Here is a 19,089-nt window from a genome sequence, read left to right as displayed (position 1 = left end):
CCCTGCCCGACTGCTTGCCCCTACTTCCTACCCCACCCGGCCCTCACCTCCGCCCCTGACCCGCAGCTCCTGGGGTCCCTGGCTGAGTGAAGCGGGCTGGGGTGCCAGCAGGGGGAGCTCGCTTGGGGCTCAGGGCGGGCGGGGCAGCTGCGGAGGGCGGGATTGGGAGGGACCTCCCGGGCTGCAGACGCCAGTCTCAGCCTGCCCAGATCTCAACGCACAGCTACCTGTAGCTCTGGACGCATGTCCCCTCCTGGGACCTAGCACTTCTTTCTCCCAGCCTCGAGTCCAGCCCACTCGCACTCCGGACCCCGGACCCGGACCTGAGAAAATTTGCGGACAGCGTTCTGGGCCCACAGCTGGTGACATGTAGGGTCACCTCCTGGTCCAGCCTCGGAACCTCCGCAGATTCCTTGCCTGGAAAGTTTGGGACTGTGCGCCATGGCCAAGAGCGGCTCTCTGAGTATCCGCGTGGTGGAGGGACGGGCGCTACCTGCCAAGGATGTGTGAGTCCCCGGGTGCCCACTGGGGTGCGTAGAAGGGTCGTGGGGGACCCTGTCTGAGACTCGCTGTTGGGGGTCCTCCCTCTCTGTTCTGTGGGAGGGGGCGCCCAGGTTAAGCAGGTGCCGCGCTCTTCCCCGCCCCTCTGGGGGGAGGTATTAGGACGGTGTCTTTGTTCTAGGATGTCCCCAAGTGAATCTTCCAGGACCGGAGAAGAGATTTCTGGACCTGGGAGTGGGGGTGGGGGGCCTCAGTGATCCCTTCCTTAGCTTCAGCAGGTGTTGGAGGTGGGGCTTCTCTGAGCGATAGAGGGGGCTATCCAGAGACTAGTGGTAAAGCCCCCAAGGACTGTGGTCTGGTTGGACTCCCAAGATTTTTGTGCCTCAGGGGTGTTTAGGCTTGTAAAGCTTCACCAGGTTGTCCGCTAACCCGGAACCCAAGTCCCCCAGTCTTGTACCTGCAAATCTAGGGTGGACTGTCTCAGATCCCCATCTGGTCTAAGAGCCATTCACATGTGCTGCACGTGATGGGGCGGGGGGCGCTGGGTTCCTCTGTCCCTGTTCTTGGCTCTGATTCTCCGGGGGCTGAGTCAGCAGTGCTGACTCAGCAGAATGCGGTTGGTTGGAGCGGATTCCCCCTCACTCTTGGTCCAAAGCCAGAAGGGGTTCTGGAGTTGTCAGCACCTGAGACAGGTGTCTGGATCCTTGGGAGGAGGTGTGCTGAGTGACCTTGAACCTGCCTCTTGCTGTCTTTTGGTGTCCCATCTGGCTAGTATAGAGCTGGAAGGAGTTGCTGTCTGATCCAGTGTCCAACTGGGAGGGTGTAGGACATTGGCTGGGGGGCGGGGGCGGGGTCAGCTGTGGAAAGGTGAGCAGGCATTGGACCTGGACCATTGCTTGGGTGTAAGTTCCAACTATCCAAGCTACATCCCCTCCCTTGATTTTGGCGACTTTCTTATCCCCCAACACTGCAGCTGCGCCAAGAGGGGCAGCGTTTAGAGTAAATTTAGTGCCCCACTTCTCTCATTAGCTACCACAAATAAATACACACCTAAAGTAAAAGCAGGGATTGCCAGCACCAGCTTTGAGCTACCCTCTTCAAGATATCCCAGAGTATTAGAGATTGTAGAACTGCAGGGCAGGAGTGGCTGGCTGGCTGAAGGGACCTGCCCAGAAATGGGGTTCTTGCCTCATTGAACTCCAGCTGGTCCACCAGTCTTGGGAGAGAATTCTGAGGCAGTGGCAGATGTTGCCACTGGGCTAGGACACGGGTTTAAGGGTTCCCTGCTTCTTCTGCAAGGAGCTAGAGTCATTCTTGTATCTTGTCTCACCCCTGTCCCTCTTGTTTTCTGGCCACAGTAAGCTTTCGAGGAGACTGTGCCCCAGAGCAAGACTGAGGAGGTATCACTGTGCTCTGCTGGGTACCCTGTCTCAGTTTCTTTCATGGTCAGCTCCCTTCTCTAAAAGGGATCTTCTCAGAGCAAGCCGGGGTTCCCTGGTCTGTAAGTGGGGTGCTAGTTGGGATGTGTCACCTCATTCCTTCTTCTAAGGCAGAGAAGGCCTAGATTAGCCTGACAGTCAAGGTTAAGGGGGTGTGGCCAATTCTGCCAGCCATCACTGAGGGCTGACCATGGAAAAGTTTCCTGTTTAGCACTTTGTATGGGCCAAGTGGTTTCTTTTTTGTTTTGTTTTGTTTTGTTTGTTTTGTTTTTTAAGACAGGGTTTCTCTGCGTAGCCTTGGCTGTCCTGGGCTCACTTTGTAGACCAGGCTGGCCTCGAACTCACAGTGATCCACCTGCCTCTGCCTCCCGAGTGCTGGGATTAAAGGCGTGCGCCACCACCGCCCGGCTGGTTTCTATTTTACAAACGGAGAAACTGAGGACCAGAGAGGCAGTCGTGGCTGTAAGATCACAGAGCTGGGAGCCAAACACCAACAGCTTTAACGTATGAACCATCCTGGGCAAGAATGGCTGCGGGTTATCCTTTCCCATGCTTGACTCAGGCAGGGGCCATGGGAGAGGCCAGGAGTCTGGGAGAGGCCAGGGCCTGGGAGAGGCCAGCCCTGCCTGCCACCCTGGCCCCTACCTGATAGGGGCCTGATAAGGCCATGTGCGTCATGGTCCTGGAAGAGATGTGGTGAACCCTGCTCCCTTGAGGGACCTGGGGCCAGCCAGGTTGCCTGGGAGAAAAATGTATCTCCAAGCCTCCATTCCAGATGATCTCAGTCGGTCTGGGTCACATCTGTGCTGGGGAGACGGAAGGACGATGTGGATAAGCCTTGGAGGGAAACTGGGGGACAGGGAAGGACTCATGAGCCAGCCAGCCAGCCAGCCAGCCAAGACCCAGATTGCAGCCAACATCTCTGTTCCCTGTGGTTGAGCACGTGGGTGGCTGACAGGGGGGAAGGCAGCAGGAACCACAGAGGGGACACGGGGCTGGAAGACCTGAGCTGTAATCCTGTCAGTACCGCCCATCCCACCATCCTCCAGAACTTGCACTCTACACATCCGTTCACCCAGAACCTTCCCTGCAGGACCAGCCTCAAACCATGGAGGAGTAGGCACAGATGGCACCCCAAGGAGGAGTCAGTTTAGAGGTTGCAGGCAGGTAGAGACTGAACAAGCCACACAGATAAACGGTGTGCAAGATGATTTAGGTTTCAGAGGGCAGTGGTTATTTCTTTCTGAGATTTACTCTTACTGTGGCGTCCAGGCTGGTCTTCAAGTCCTGGGTTCAGCCTAACCTGTCTCAGCCTCCGAGGAGCTGGGGCTGTGGATGTGGCCCACCCCCAAATGGCTTCGAGGGTCAATTTAGACAGTGGAGATGGCTTTGGGAGTGAGGTAGCAGAGACCCAGGTAGGAGACCTGGGGTTGACTGGGGACTACTATTGTTAAGGGGAGGTGGGTGAGGCTGGCTTTGATTGGTTTAGGGCTCAGGGCTTTGTGAGGGGAAAACAGCACATGTCTTTTGGGATTTGGGGTTTGGTTTTGTTTCTCTTGCTGGGGAGGGAACCCAGGGTTTGAGTATACTAGGCAAACAATCTACCACTGAGACATACTCTGGCCCTACAGTCATCTCTGTGGGTTTGGTTTTTGAGGTCCTGGACCCTGGTGTGTGCCCGCAGGTCCTTCCTGCTGATGGAGGGGGACAGGGCAGGTGAGGAGCACAGAAGCTGGCATTAGGGTCTTGTCTGTGGCAGGGAGCTCAGGTAACTCATGACCCGCCCTCCATACCCGTCTCCCTCAACCCCTCCTGACCTCTCTGGGGTGGGTGTAAATGTCTGTTGGAGTCATATAGTAACAAAGGTGAGGCCCCAAATCGGGAGGGAGCAGGCTTATACTGCCTGTGGGTGGTGGCTGAGTGGCTTGGGCCGTGGTGACATAACCTGGTGATGCTCCTCAAGGCCCTGTGGTGTGTGACCCAGGGTAGGTCCCCTCCCCTCTGAGGACCTAAGGGTCACCCTGCCTAACGTGGGGATTTGGGTTGCCCTTCCAACATCCTCCTTGATCTTTTCTTCCCACAGGTCTGGGAGCAGTGACCCCTATTGCCTGGTCAAAGTGGATGATGAGGTGGTGGCCAGGTGCGTAGTCAGCAGGGGATGGTGAGGGGAAGGGACCCAAGAAGGAGAATCAGTGCTTTCCAGGAGAGCAGGGAGTGTAACCCCCTCCTTTGGAGGGAGTCGGGGTGTTCTTTCAGGCTTCAAGGGGCCTGCTTATGTCCTGGCCTCTAGGGTACTCCACTGGGACCAATGTCAATTGTTCAGTGTCCTATGTCTGGGGGCCTGTGATGTCTCTGTGGCTCCCTGGGGCTGACTCAGCCACCACCAGGCTGTGCCTCTCCAGTGGCCTTTGAGGGAGGGGGGGCGGGCATCTCACGCTTGGCTGGCTCTGGCCTCTGGGTGCTGCGGGTGTCTGCATGTGTTATGTTCGCACAAATGTTCAAGTGGGAGTGTGTGTGTGTGTGTGTGTGTGTGTGTGTGTGTGTGTGTGTGTGTGTGTGTGCATACCAGCCTGCCCATCTGGAGTGCCACAGGGTTGGTGTGAATGCTTTTGACCATGTGTGAGTGTCCGTGTGGGTGTGCAGGCCCACAGGAATCCTGTGCCTACCAGAGTGGGGATATGCGCATGTGCCTTGGAGGGGAACACAGGAGCAAGTATGAATGCATGGGAGGGTGTGTGGATGTCTGTGGGTGCTGAGTCTGGGTGGGACGTCAGCTGAGCTGGGCTTCTGCCTCCACAGGTCAAGGGACAGCTCTCAGCCCCCGCAGACCTGAGTGGGTGGGTGGGCGGGTGGCTGAAGCCTTGGTTTCTATGGAGACGGCAGGATTCAGGATGCTCCTGGCACTAGTTCTGGTCCAGATGGGCTGGGAGCTGGGGGTGGGGAGCCCCCAGGGAAGGCTGACCCCTCCCATATCTCCTCTGTGTTTGCTCTATTGTAAGATACTAACCCCCGGAACCTCAGGCTGGCTTTCTTTATGCCTTCAGGCAAAGGGACAGCAGAAGGAAGCGGGCTTTGCACACTTGGGTTTGGCTGGGATGTCACTGGGAAAAGTAGAATCTTTGTTCCCAGGAGCACCCATGGTGGGAGCCCAGTCTGGGTGCCAGGCCCAGATGTTGAACATCTGTGCGCCTGTGTCTGGCTCTGGCTTGACCTTAGCGTCCCCTGACTTTCTGGGTGCTACGAAGCCATGAGTGTTCTCTCTGACCATTGTTGATGGCACAGTGACATGACTCTGCTCATGCCTGCCTCAGGACCTTTACATGTGCTGTTCCAGCCATCTGGAATGCTTGCCTTCCCTGCCCAGCTCTCTTTTGCTTGACTAATTTGTGTGAGAAGCCCTCCCGTATTTCTAGCCCTAGCCTCACCTCCACCCAGGCATCACTGAGACTACCCCAATCTCAAGTGATGTCTATGGTCCAGGTAGGGGGCAGGGAAGGGAACGAATGAGTAGACCACCAGGTACTGGTGGCTTGTGTTGTTGTGTGTTGCTATGTAAGCATGTCTTCCATGCCTTGCATGTAAACATCATGTCTTCATGTTTCAGCCTTGTGTCTATCTGGGATACTGTGTCTATATTTACAAACAAGTTTCTCAGGATGCCTGTATATGTGTGAATATAACTCCCCGTGTCTCAGCTTCCTTGGCATGTCTAGGTATGTTTCTCTGGTTGTATGTATGTGTGTGTTTCCAAGTGTGCATTTTGGTCCACCTGTGAACCTCTTTAGTTGCATCTTGGGGACATGGGTGTATGCATGTGTGACTGCATGTGTATGTGCACATGTTGACTCCTTGCAGCTGGGCTTGCATTTGTCTGTGTCTCTGATATGTGTGCATGTTGGGTCTGGGTATTGCCTCTCTGGGTTCAAGGGTCTGAGTGCACTTGTTCTATTCCTAAGATGAGGGTGTGTGAACATTCTAGGAGTATGTGTGTGGCCACGCCTGTCCTTGTATGTGTGTTCATGGAGATCCCCAGGTCACCCACCATATGAGGTCCTAGCCTAGCATCTTTCTTGCAGGACAGCGACCATCTGGAGGAGCCTGAGCCCCTTTTGGGGGGAGGAGTATACTGTGCACCTGCCACTGGACTTCCACCACCTGGCCTTCTACGTGTTGGATGAGGACACCGTTGGGTGTGTGGCGGATTGGTGGGTAGGGTGTGCATGGGTGTCCAGAGCCTGGATACCAAGAGGAAGTGTGTGCTGCCTCTAACCCCTGACCCTTGTCCCCATGGCTCCACGGGAAGGTACGGGTCCTAGCCTGACTTTCTCCTACCAACCTTCCCACAGACACGATGATACCATTGGGAAGATCTCCCTGAGTAAGGAGGCGATCACGGCCGACCCTCGAGGTGAGCAGGGCGTGGCTGGCAGGAGAGGAAGAAGGGCGTGGCCCATTTGGGCCTTGTAAGGACTGAGGGAGGGCCTGAAGCAGGGAGGGGAGGACCTTATCTCTTTAATTTGTATTTCAGTTCATTTATTGAACAGCTAATTCATGTTCATAGACCCGGGGTTCATATAGCACAAGTATGACACCCCTTTCCTCCTGGGACTCTGCTCCCTATCCACTGTATCTAGCAACTTCAGTTTGGTCTTTTTTTTTTTTTCTTTGAGACAGGATCTCTCTATCTAGCCTTAAATTGTGGTCCCCTGCCTCACTTTCCCTCATGCTGGTATTCCAATGCGCAGCGTCATGCCTGGCTGAGGCCAGCCTCCTCACATCTTTCTAGACACTCTATATTTGCATATGTATTTGCATATACATATATTTGCATATCTATCTATATCTATTTATAGGATGCACCTAGGGTCTCCCAAGTGCTCTGCCTCTACCCAAGCCCTGGAAGCGCCCCTCCCTCCCCCTTTTTAAACATACATAAGCAAGAGCAATAGCAGCACCTGCCACACTGACAGACTGGGAATGCACGATGAGCCCTCCTCTGAAGTAGGGACCACCTCTCTGTTCGCTCATATTTTCCCTGTAGGAATCTGCTGAGACTCAGGGGCTTGCTCATTGTGACAGCCACAACATGGGACCAATGTTGTTCAGGTCCATCCAGCGTTTGAGTTCACCAGATTACACTCTGTGGTGTGTATGTGTGTGTGTGTGTGTGTGTGTGTGTATGTATGTGTGTGTGTGTGTGTATGTGTGTGTGCCTATGTGTGTATGAGCATGGGTTTTCTCAGCCCACGTGGTATCCTATTACACTTGTTTTTCCCTGGTTGCCCTTTTTAAAAAACCTCATCGTGTATTTAAATTTTTTAAACTTATTTTTATTTTACATGAGTGTTTTTCATGCAGTGCCTGTAGAGGCTCGAAGAAGGTGTTGGATCCCCTGAAACTGGAGTTACAGATCGCTGTGAGTCACAAATGGGTGCTGGGAACCAAACCCAGAGCTTCTGGAAGAGCAGATGGTGTGAGCTCTCTGCCCCTCTTTACCATGTACTTTTTATTTATTTTTATTTTTTTGTTTTTCGAGACAGGATTTCTCTTTGTGTTATCTTGGCTGTCCTGGAACTCACAGAGATCTTCCTGTCTCTGCCTCCTGAATGCTGGGATTAACATTGTGTGCCACCACTACCCAGCACCATGTCCTTTTGAGATTAGGTACCCCAGGCTGTAATGCATGAAGCCCAATCTCAGCCTCCCAATATTGGGATGGCAGGTGTACACCACTGTGCGTAGCAGCCAGCCACAGTGTACCTTTTAGGTCTTTGCCTAACAGTGCTCGAAGGATTTCTGAGTTTGGAAATAGCTGCATTTCTGCTGTAGTGTCCCATCGTGCACTTGGCTGGCTCCCTGGTGACACATCTGGGGTGCTGGCAATATGTTCCTAGCTCAAACAGTTGCAGTGAGTAGCTCTGTACTTAGTAATGGTATCATTCTCAGGTCCCACTAGTAAACAAAAAGTCCTACAAGTTTATTAATTGCATCCACCATATATTCTTATATGTACCTTCCCCCCCCCCCCAAGGTAGGCTTTTGCTGTGTAGCCTCAGCTGTCCTGGAACTCACTCTGTAGACCAGGCTGGCCGTGAACTCAGAGAGATCCCCCTGCCCCTGCCTCCTGACTTCTTGGGACTAATGGCATGTGCTACCATTACCACCGCCACCTGGCATAGTATTCTTTTTAATACATCATAGACCCCATGAGTTTCAAGAGCCAAAGGACATAAGGATACCTCAGGAAAGGGCACCTGTGGGTGCTGGGCAGGGGGCATTGTTCTCATCTTGGTGGGGAGGAGGGTTACCACATGCATGTCCTACTGTTGGGAATGCCAGCAAGGAGGGTGAATGCTGATAAAAGTGGCTTCCCCATAGGGGTTTGATGGTGTATGCCTGTCATCATGGCATTCAGGAGGCTAGCCTGGGCTACATAGTGAGACCGCATTCGTGCATCATCATCATCATCATCATCATCATCATCATCATCATCATCACCATCAGTGCTGGGATCAAAGCAATGGCTCTATTCCTGAGCTCTGCCTCCAGCCCCATCTGCACCTTAGTTACATTAGAGCTACAAGGACTGGAGAGATGGATCAGCAGTTAAGAGTGAGCGCCGCTTTTCTAGGGGTCAGAGTTCACTTCCCAGTACCCACCTGTGGCTCAGAAGGGTCTGTAACTCCAGCTTCAGAGGATCTGATTCCAGGTTTTCTCATGGCAGCAATGGGGAGCCACTGAAGGTTGCCTGCTTGTTTGCTCATTTGTGACAGGGTCTCACTGTGTAACCCTGGCTGGAATTCGCTTCTCAGATTAGGCAGGCTTTGAACTCACAGGCCTGCCCCTGCCTCCTGGGGACTGGGATTAAAGGTGCGGGTCACCACACTTGGCCTCCATTGATGGTTTTTGATCAAGACAGTGAAGAGGTTGGTGGCCTCGAGTCAGAAGCGGCTGTTTTGCACCAGGATGAGGCTAGACAGAAAGGATCAGTGAGGCGGCTTTGTGGTGGCCAAGTGACAGGAGACTAATAGGTCCCTGGACTTGGAGGTGGCGGGGGAGAGAAAGAGGGGGCCCTTCTATGTCCAGCCCCATGAATGGGGGTGCTAGGTCCTCAGGAATGGCTTCCCCAAGACAGGGAGATCCCAGGAAAGGAAAGACTTTATGTCTGCCTCATATCCACCCCACAGGTGTCCTCAGGGGCGAACCTTGATCTAGTTAATCCCTCCCAGGTGTGCCTGGAGGCCTAGCTTCTAGAATCGGTCAAAGGATCACGCTAGCTAGCCACAGTTACAGGTGCTTTGAGAAGTCAGACATTTGGAGATAAAAGGGCAGCAGGTGATTAGAGCATCGAGCTAGGCATGGTGGCCGCAGGTGTGACCGGTGTCCTCAGAAGGTAGAGGTAGGAGGAGCAGGAGTTCTGGTCTAGCTTGGGCTAATTAACAAGCCCCTGTATGGAAACAAAAGAGAAACAAATGAGGAAAGATGTCTGCCAGTGAGGGATTGAGCAGGAAGCCCACTTCCCTTCAGCTACAGTGGGAGTCAGAAGTCAACAGATGATATGCTTAAGTGTGATGAAAGGTGTGTGTGTGTGTGTGTGTGTGTGTGTGTGTGTGTGTGTGTGTGTGTGTGAGAACATGTGTCTGTGTGTGTGAATGTGTATGTTTGTCTGAGTATCTCTCTGTGCCCCTGTGTGAGTGTGTGTATATGTGTGTGTGAGTGTATGTGTGATGTGTGTGTGTGAGATTCATGTCCTGGGGTGACCACAGGCTCAACATCAGTACCAGAGCTGCACTGCCCATGTGCAGACTCAACCTTTGTTGTTTTATAGCTGAGGGGTCTAGGGCAGAGGTCTATTCTCCACACCTCAGTTTCCCCCTCTGACATGGGGGCTGATTACAGACTGCATCTGAAGTCCTGCATGAGAAGCCGTAATCGGTGACGGGTCTGAGCTGACACAATGCCTAGTGAGTGTCAGGCGCTTCCTAAACACCGTGTGTGTTCTCCAGGGATCGACAGCTGGATTAACCTGAGCCGAGTGGATCCAGACGCTGAGGTGCAGGGTGAGGTCTGCCTGGCGGTGCAGCTGCTGGAGGATGCTCGGGGCCGATGCCTCCGCTGCCACGTAAGACAGGCCAGGTATGCCTGCCCTGAGGGAGAAGTATGGGGTACTTTGAAGATGAGAAAGGAGGGTTGGTGGGGAGCGTGCTAGCTTCGCATGCACAAGGCCCCGGGTTCTAGTCCCAGAACTACCTACATGGTGCACAGTGGTACTCTGATCCCAGCACTCAGGAGGCGGAGGCAGGAGGATCAGGAATTAAACTCATCCTCAGTGACTAGGGAGTTTTAGGATAGCCTGGGCTATAAGAGATCCTGCTTCAACAAAGAAAAACACAAACTCAAAAATGGACAGGAGTACTGGTGACTATGGGGACCCTCTTGTCCTTCTTGGTCCATAGCTACTAACTCTACCTCACCCCGTGTTCTTTTGTTGTTGTTGTTGTTTTGTTTTTTCAAGACAGGGTCTCTCTGTGTTAGTCAGGCTGGCCTCGAACTCACAGCGATCCACTTGCCTCTGCCTCCCAAGTGCGGGGATTAAACGCATGCGCCACCATACCTGGCCCTCTTTTTTTTTTTTTTTTTTTTTAAAGACAAGGCTTCTCTGTGTAGCCCTGGCTGTCCTGGAACTCTCTTTGTAGAACAGGCTGGCCTTGAACTCACAGAGGTCTGCCTGCCTCTGCTTCCTAAGTGCTGGGATTGAAAGCGTGCACCACTATGCTTGGCAAAAGGCAAATCTTAGCCTAGGTGTGCGGGGACCGATGACAACCAGCCACATATTTCAGGTGGGCAGACAGGTGAGCGTGGCTGGAACAGTCAAATCTGAGCCACTCAGGGCTAGTGAGATGGTTCAACAGGTTCATCACTTGCCACGCAACCTGGAGGCCCCGATCTTGATCCCTGGGACCCACAGTAGAAGAAGAAAACCAACTCTTGAAAGTTGTCCTCTGACCTCCACACGTGCGCATGCATGCAGAGTCACACAGACACACACAGACAGGCAGATCAGATAAATGCACACACAGACAGACACAGAAGCACACAGACAGATACACACACACACACACACACACACACACACACACACACACACACACACGGACAGACAACATAGACAGACACACACAGACAGACACAGACAGGCAGATAAATGCACATACAGGCAGACACAGAAACACACAGAAAGACACACAGACACAGAGACACAGACAACATAGACAGACACACACATACATACAGACAGATAAACACACACACAGACAGACATACAGACACGGAGACACACACAGACAGGCAGATAAACGCACACACACACACACATGTCATAAATACAGAGACACAGTATTAAATAGACAAGTGTTACTTCCTGGGCAGAAGACATATTTATTGACTCATTGGACTCACTGTGGCTTCAGGCATGATGGGTCCAGGAACCCAGACGGGGCTGTCAGGCAGTATCTCCCTGAGTAGGGACAAGAGAGAACTCATGGCCCAAGGCCATGACCAAGAGCCTTACTTTTACAGAACATCCCAGGGTTGTTTTATTTTATTTTGCTTGTATTTTTGAGACAGGGGCTTCTCTGTGTGGGCCTGGCTGTCTGAGAAATTGTTCTGTAGACTAGGCTGGCTTTAAACTCAAGAGATCCACCTGCTGCCTCCTGAATGCCGAGATTACACTCAATGTGCCATGGCCACCTGGCCTCAGGGTTAATTTTTATTGTCTCAATCTGGGGCTGGGGCACGTTGGAGTCTTGTGAGCTGAGGGGGAGGGCAATGGAGAAAGGCCTGGAGGAAGTCAACAGACTCAAGGCCAGTAAAACCCACAGGTGGCCTCTAGAGACCGGCCCAACCACATCCATCTGCCCTCCTGCCTCCTTCCCCTCCTCAGCCCTCCAGTCACATCCTTTTGCTTTCTTGCATCTTCTCCTCGCCCCCCCCCCCACACCCTGTCTTTCTGCCCTCCACTCACGCCCCTCCATGGGCCTTCACTGTTCTTTTCTGCTCACATACATTAAGGACGATCCATATTTCTAGCTTGCTGTGTGACCATGAGACGCTTCCTTGCTCTCTCTGAGCTCCTCCTGCCACCTCTGGTCCTTGTCTTGTCCCCAGCTGGATGTAGGAGAAACACGGATGAAGAATGATCCAAGGAGGAAGGGAACCAGATAACGGATTGTGTGCAGGGGTCTGATCTCAGCTGTTCTGCCTATGACCCCTCCCCAGACACTAGGCTGTACGGGATCCTTTGCAAGCAGGAGAGGGACCGATTGCTGTCGCTTAGCAACTGTGTTGGTTCCTAGGAAACCGAAGGCTTTGGATGCCCAGCAAGGCTGGGAAGCAAGCAGGGAGGAAGAAACAGCCCTTGGTGGTGGTGGGGTGTTCCTAGATTTGGGGGCCTCAAGGAGGAGGGAGGGGGAATCTGACTCAGGTGAGACTTTGAGTTGTCATGGCAACTGCAGTCAGGATGTCTGTGTCTCGTGCTCTCCCTTTGTTCCTAAGCAAGGTGTGGGCATGGGTGTTTGTTGAATGAATAAGTGAGCTGAGCGGAATGCTTCGCTAAATAACTTGCCTGTGTCATCTTATTGGACCCTTGGCCTTCTGAACTTGGTCTGTTATTGTCCTCGTTTTCTGGTCTAAGCCTCGGGAAGTGTAGGTGACTTTTCTTTTTTCTTCTTTGATTTTTTTGTTGTTGTTGTCTTGTTTTTGTTTTTGTTTGTTTTTTGAGACAGGGTTTCTCTGTTACACAGAGCCTTGGCTGCCCTGGACTCTCTTTGTAGACCAGGCTGGCCTTGAACTCACAGAGATCTGCCTGCCTCTACCTCCCAAGTGCTGAGATTAGAGGCATGCACTACCACCTCCTGGCAGAGGTAACTTTTTCTAATGTCACCCAGCCAGTGAGTGCAGAGCCACGCTTTGAATTTATGCCTGTTGCTACCTTTGTAGGGCATCTGGGGGAAACTGAGGCATTTTCCCTTCTCATCTTATCATTCCCTGCTGGGCGTTGTTATAGAGTCTGATGGTTCTGTACCTCAGTTTCCCCTTCTGGAAATCAGGACATCTCACATTTCCCCATAGGTTTTGTGTCTGAAAGCTACCAGGACTTCATGGGCATAATGAGGAGCAGCCTGGGCCCCTGTGATGGACAGGCATGTTGCCCTGGAAACAGAACACTGCCATTAGGATGCTCTAGTTTGAACTCTCTTCCCTGGACCCACTTTGGGTCTGGGTCTCCAAGGGCCTGTGACCACACACATCTCTTCCTCTGTCCCCAGAGACCTGGCCCCCAGGGACATTTCTGGCACATCGGACCCGTTTGCACGTGTGTTCTGGGGCAACCATAGTTTGGAAACATCGGTAAGCAGACAATGAGCCAGGCAGGCGTGGGGCACCCCTCAGTGGGTGGAGCCAGTCACCTCTCCCACTCAGAGCCCTTTCTGCCCACCCTTAGACAATCAAGAAGACTCGGTTCCCACACTGGGATGAGGTGCTGGAGTTGCGGGAGGCACCGGGGACCATGTCCCCACTGCGAGTGGAACTCTGGGATTGGGACATGGTGGGCAAGAATGACTTCCTGGGCATGGTGAGCCTCTCTCCCATTAAAGAACGCCCTCTCTGTCTCCCTCGTGCATCCAATGAGCAGGCAGGTGAGATGGGGGTGGAGGGTGGGTGTTCAAGCAGCCTGTCTACCATGGCCAGCCTGGGTAGCGGAGTCTCACTGTCCGTGGGACAGGTAAAGATGCAGGGAACTGCCCAAGATGCAGGGAGCTGCCCAAGATGCACAGGGTGGGCCCAAGCCTCCTGGGTATTCTAGTGCCAGCTATTTGCATTGACCTAACCTTGTCCCCATCCCCATGAGATTGACAGTCATTATGCCCTCTGCACATGAGGAAACTGAGGTTTGGAGCAGTGAAGTGGCTTTGCCGAGGCCCTATGGCTCTTAGCTCTGCTCTGGGAATATGGCTGCAGCATTGTCTGAGGCTGTGGCTGTGACACTGACCTTGTGCTCATCCTGGGTCACTGTGTGGCCCAGGGCAAGCCACTTCTCCAAGACCTAGCTTTTCTCACTTGTAAATCAAGTGTCCCATGGTAGGCCCTGAGTGCCCTTGAGAGAGAGAGAGAGAGAGAGAGGAAGAAGTGTACCCTGGCTGGCCACATGCCATCCGTGGATGGCAGCTCAAGCTTTCCCTCCAGGCCTGGGTGGTCCCTGCATCAGGCCGGACGGGTCCCCCAGCTGAGGTCTATGTATCTCCCACAGGTGGAATTCACCCCACAGACCCTCCAGCAGAAGCCACCCAATGGCTGGTTCCGCCTCTTGCCCTTTCCTAGAGCTGAGGAGTCTGGGTAAATGCGGGTGCCTAGGGAGGGGCACCTCAGCATGGGGGCAGGTTATCATGGGCACTGGCACTTCACCATCCAGTGGTCCCCGAGTCACATATCCTCAGGGTGTTTCCGCAGGTCTACCACAGACAGGCTGGCCCACCCAATGTCTGTCAGAATGTTGGCTCCCCTCATGCCCTGCCTAGCTGGCTGTATCCCTTGCTTTATGACGCGGTGTCAGGGATTGAACCCAGGGGCCTTGCCTGTGCTAGGCTAGAGCTCTGCCACTGTCACGAGCAGCCAGGCCGCTGATGTCTGGGCACTGACGTGCTGTGTACACTGACCACACGGCCCCCTGCCCCCATCCTTTGTTTTCTGGTTAGCTCTGTCCGTGCTATTCACAGCCCTGACTACCCCCACTTGTGTTCACAGCACCCACACCTTACTGCTTTGCTCGTGCCTGCTGTTCTGCCTGTCTTGTGTGTGTGTGTGCACACCTGGCCATGCTCTCCTCTCCACTGTGGTGTTTCCACACATTGTGTGGCCCCGGCCCCATTCCTTTTTCTCCTTACCCACTTCTGTTCCCACTGCCCTCCTCTGCTGTCACCGTGTGTCTCTTGCCCCTTCCCATGTTCTTATCTCCTGGTCTGGGCTAACCTGCACTCACATCCCCTTCCCTATGGGTCTGCTCCATCTAGGGGGAGCCTGGGTGCCCTGCGCCTAAAGGTGCGCCTCACCGAGGACCGCGTCCTACCGTCCCAGTACTATCAGGCTCTCATGGAACTGCTCCTGGAGTCGGTGCAAGGGCCAGCTGAGGTGGGTGTGGCAGCAGGTGCTCCACCTGGGCTCCTGGGGCTGGGGCGTAGCTCCCCTCCAGTGGGAATGAGGGAGTTCTTCTGCTTTGGGGGTCCCGGGTCACCTGTTGGTTCTCACATCCCTGCTCAGGAGGACGCTGCCAGCCCCCTGGCTGTGCTAGAGGAGCTGGCCTCTGGGGACTGCCGTCAGGACCTTGCCACCAAGCTGGTGAAGCTCTTCCTGGGTCGGGGCCTGGCTGGACCCTTTCTAGACTACCTCACAAGGCGTGAGGTGGCTCGAACCAGTGAGTTTCCTACAGGATCTCAGATGCCACTCTCCAAGGATGGGTCTGCGGAGGATCTCCAGGGAGGAGAAATAGGGTCCTCTAGACAATGCTTACGGGCTAGGGAAGTCTGTGCTGTGAGCTTTGGAGGAGTGAGTGTACAAGTCTGGGTTCAGGTGCTGTGTGACCCCAGGCAGCTTGCCAAACCACTCTGGGTTTCTGAACTGTGAACCAAGTTGACATTTTGGGTTCTTCCTGATTCTTGGGGTGGAAGAGTCATATCCCAGCCGTGGGTGAGTCGGGTGAGCTGGGTCCAGCCCCTTCCATCTCAGCAAACACACCTTCCTGTTTTCCCAGATGACCCCAACACCCTCTTCCGCTCTAACTCCTTGGCTTCCAAGTCGATGGAGCAGTTCATGAAGGTGAGTCGGGAGACCTGGCATGTTTGGGTGCAAGTGACTTCCTGCCCTGCTCGCCTGGGTCCCAGAGCCTGCTGGCCTCAAATGACACTTAGGTGGCTGAGGTGGGTGCCGCTGGCAGGTGCTGGTGGCTTCAGCCCTGGTCAGCATCCTCAGACACAGCTCACCTGCCTCTGAAATCTCCCTGCACACCCCCTGCCCCAGCCCAGGGTGTCCCCTGCCACCCTTAGCCGCTCCGTGTGGCCCCTGCCCCCAGCTCGTGGGCATGCGCTACCTGCACGAGGTCCTGAGGCCGGTCATCAGCCGCATCTTTGAGGAGAAGAAATATATGGAGTTGGACCCTAGCAAGATGGACCTGAACCGCTCCCGGTAAGCGAGGCAGGGGTGGCCCAGGCCTCCAGCCTCCCCTCCCCTCTTATCATTTGCAGGCACCTTGGGTTGCTCTGTGCTGGCTGCCACCTGCCTAGGGACACATGTGCAACCTCCAAGTTTTTGTGTGCTGTGGCCACTCAGGCTGTTTTGGGAAACGCAGAGCCCTGAGTTCAAATCCTGGCTTTGCCTCTCCCACACCCTATGACTTGACCTGACACTTGGGAGGGGTGCAATGGGCACTGAGTTTTGTTTGTAAAGTTCAGAGGAGGGTGATGGGAGACGATGGAGGCTCAAATGGGGGTCGTCCACAGAATGGGCCCCAGGGACCTTCTACAAGATCAGGGACAAGCTAGGCTGTGACTAAAAGCCACTCCAAACCTCTGTGGACTCCCCCCTCCTTTCTTTCTAGAACATTCTGCACTATAGTCAGAGGGCTGGCTTCAGTGCTCAGGCAGGCTGTTAGGACAGTAATGAGGAAAATAAAGTCCCCATGCCTCTCAACCTCTCAGGCACAGGCCCCAGCAGCGAGGAAAGCTCCATGCCCAAGGTCGCGTAACTGGGAAGTTGCAAAGGGGGCATTTGAACCCAGGCCCCAAGTAGAAAGGGTAGAGTTGTCTGTGAAACTCCCAGGGGAATTGATGGAGACCACGGGAGACTGAGTGGCCTTCATGGACGGTGGAACACTGGGGACCTGGGTGAGGCAGGGTTGCAGATAGATTCTAGAGTCGGTCCTGACTTCTAATCTCAGGTTTGCCACCTACTTGCAAAGTCACGTTGACAGGCCTCAGTTTCCAAGTCTGCTAGATGGGGAGGGTCAGCTATTCAACTCAGGAGTTCCCGTTAGGACCACACGGGGCAATACCAGAGGCCATGAGTTGGACACAGGGGCTGAGAACTTCTGGCTTGGGGGCTCCAGGGAATGGGGACAATATGTGCCAAGGCAGATTTGGAAACTCAGGCATGGCCATGCTGAAGACACCCAGGGCTAGAGCTTGTCACTATGGGTGCTGGGGTGGTGGCCATTCTGAGGAAGTGACAGTTCAGCTGCATGCAGCATGTCCCAGGACAAAGGAGCAGCCACTTTGAAGGCCCAGAGATGAAGCTTCTTTGTGCTCAGGCTCCAGCAGGAAGCCTGGTGTGAGGGGAGGGAGGCACAGTGGAGACAGCAGCTGTGGTGCCCTAACTGAAGGCTCTGCCTGTTCCCTGCAGGAGGATCTCCTTCAAGGGCGCACCCACGGAAGAGCAGGTGCGGGAGACCAGCCTGGGGCTGCTGACCGGATACCTGGGGTCCATTGTGGATGCCATCGTGAGCTCTGTAGGGCGATGCCCGATTGCCCTGCGCCTGGCCTTTAAGCAGCTCCAGCGGTGTGTGGAGAAGCGCTTTCCCAGAGCGGAGCATCAGGTGGGCTGGGCTCTGTGGGGGCTGATTCGGATGTTGGGGTGGACAGGACACCTTGTCCAGGGTCACATGCAGAGTCAGGTCAAAGGTGATGTAAGGACCTGGGCTGCTCAGACTTGGGTGTGTCCTGGCAGAAGGACAGTGTTCTTGGCAGGGCCTGGAACCAAGGGGGAACCAATGATGATGACTGATGAGGGTGATGGTTATAATGGTGAGTGTGGTGATGGTGGTGATGTCAGGAATGGTGGTGGTGATATTGATGGTGGTGATGATGGTGGTGATGATGATAATGATGATAGTGATGAGATGGTGATTGATGATGGTGATGTCAGGAATGGTGATGGTGATGATGATGGTGGTGGATGTGGTGACTGATGGTGGGGATATAGTGGTGGTGGTGATGATGATAATGGTGATGGTGATGAGATGGTGATGGTGGTGATATTGATGATGTTGGTGATGGTGATGATGATGGTGATGATGGTGGTGGTGATGATAATGGTGATGTGATGATGATGGTGATGAGATGGTGATGGTGATATTGATGATGGTGGTGATGTTGATGATGATAATGGTGATGGTGATGAGTTGATGATGACGATAATGATGATGACTGATGAAAGTGATGGTGGTGATGTCAGGAATGGTGATGGTGATGATTATGGTGGTGATATTGATGGTGATGGTGGTGATATGGATGATGGTGGTGATGGCGATAATGGTAATGATGGTGGTGACAGAAGGGAGGGAGGAGGACAGGGCCAGGGTGAAGGCTGAAAGGGTCTGGCAGGTGTTAGGTTTTGGACACAGAAGGTAGAAACTGGGAGCTGTGGCTTTGGGCCAAGTGGGCAAGTGAGAGACATGAACAGAGCAGGTGTAGGACTGGAGGGAATGGTGGAAACTGTGGCAAAATGTAGCTCCCACAGCTTGTACACAGGGACATGAATGGGGCCTAGTCTCCCTGCTCCTGCAGAGCCCCTTTTCTCACTGCTACGCTGGGCTGAAACCCAGTCTCATCCACATCAGGCAGCTAGGTACTCTACCACTGAGCCAAGGCCTCACTCCTCTTCACTCTTCTTCTTCTTCTTCTTCTTCTTCTTCTTCTTCTTCTTCTTCTTCTTCTTCTTCTTCTTCTTCTTCTTCTTCTTCTTCTTTGTCTTCTTCATTCTTTTGGAGATAGAGCCTTGCTAAGTTTCCAAGGCAGACCTTGAACTTGAACTTGTTGAACTTGAACTTGTCATCATCCTCCTGGTTCAGCCACTGGAATATCTGGGATGACAGACCGGCCTTTGCCCCAAGCTGAGCTGGGCTGGGCTGGCCTGAGCTGGGTACCTACTTTCTGTCCTTCCATCCATCCTTCCTTCCTTCCTTCCTCCTTCTCTTCCTCTCTCTCTTTCTCTCTCACTAACTTTCAAGAGTCTTTTTGAAGTCTCCCATTTTGAGACATTGGGATTAATTCGCTCAGACACAAACAAAAGCCCCTTGGAATCAGTCACCACATGTCCTGGG

General features: G+C 53.6%; 1 protein-coding gene across 5 annotated transcripts in view; it reads left to right on the top strand.

Moving 5' to 3' along the window:
* RASAL1 (RAS protein activator like 1) overlaps positions 1 to 19,089 on the top strand; it is a 33,049-nt gene that overhangs the window by 255 nt on the left and 13,705 nt on the right. For 3 of the 5 annotated variants that reach the window (XM_084762107.1, XM_084762109.1, XM_084762106.1), the window contains exons 2-14: positions 281 to 506; positions 4,024 to 4,080; positions 6,017 to 6,130; positions 6,287 to 6,348; positions 9,947 to 10,076; positions 13,268 to 13,349; positions 13,444 to 13,575; positions 14,251 to 14,336; positions 15,011 to 15,128; positions 15,258 to 15,411; positions 15,748 to 15,812; positions 16,066 to 16,178; positions 17,391 to 17,583. In XM_084762107.1, the coding sequence (XP_084618233.1) occupies positions 442 to 506; positions 4,024 to 4,080; positions 6,017 to 6,130; positions 6,287 to 6,348; positions 9,947 to 10,076; positions 13,268 to 13,349; positions 13,444 to 13,575; positions 14,251 to 14,336; positions 15,011 to 15,128; positions 15,258 to 15,411; positions 15,748 to 15,812; positions 16,066 to 16,178; positions 17,391 to 17,583 (1,371 nt within the window). In that variant the 5' untranslated portion in view covers positions 281 to 441. Of the gene's footprint in view, positions 1 to 172; positions 507 to 4,023; positions 4,081 to 6,016; positions 6,131 to 6,286; positions 6,349 to 9,946; positions 10,077 to 13,267; positions 13,350 to 13,443; positions 13,576 to 14,250; positions 14,337 to 15,010; positions 15,129 to 15,257; positions 15,412 to 15,747; positions 15,813 to 16,065; positions 16,179 to 17,390; positions 17,584 to 19,089 lie in introns of those variants that run through there. The other 2 variants (XM_084762108.1, XM_084762110.1) reach the window with 2 other exon arrangements.

The sequence above is a fragment of the Acomys minous genome, assembly GCF_964271855.1.
Source record: "Acomys minous genome assembly, chromosome: 16".
Taxonomy (NCBI): domain Eukaryota; kingdom Metazoa; phylum Chordata; class Mammalia; order Rodentia; family Muridae; genus Acomys; species Acomys minous.
The sequence above is the reverse complement of the archived record's forward strand: the minus strand, read 5'-3'. Positions and strand labels throughout refer to the sequence as shown.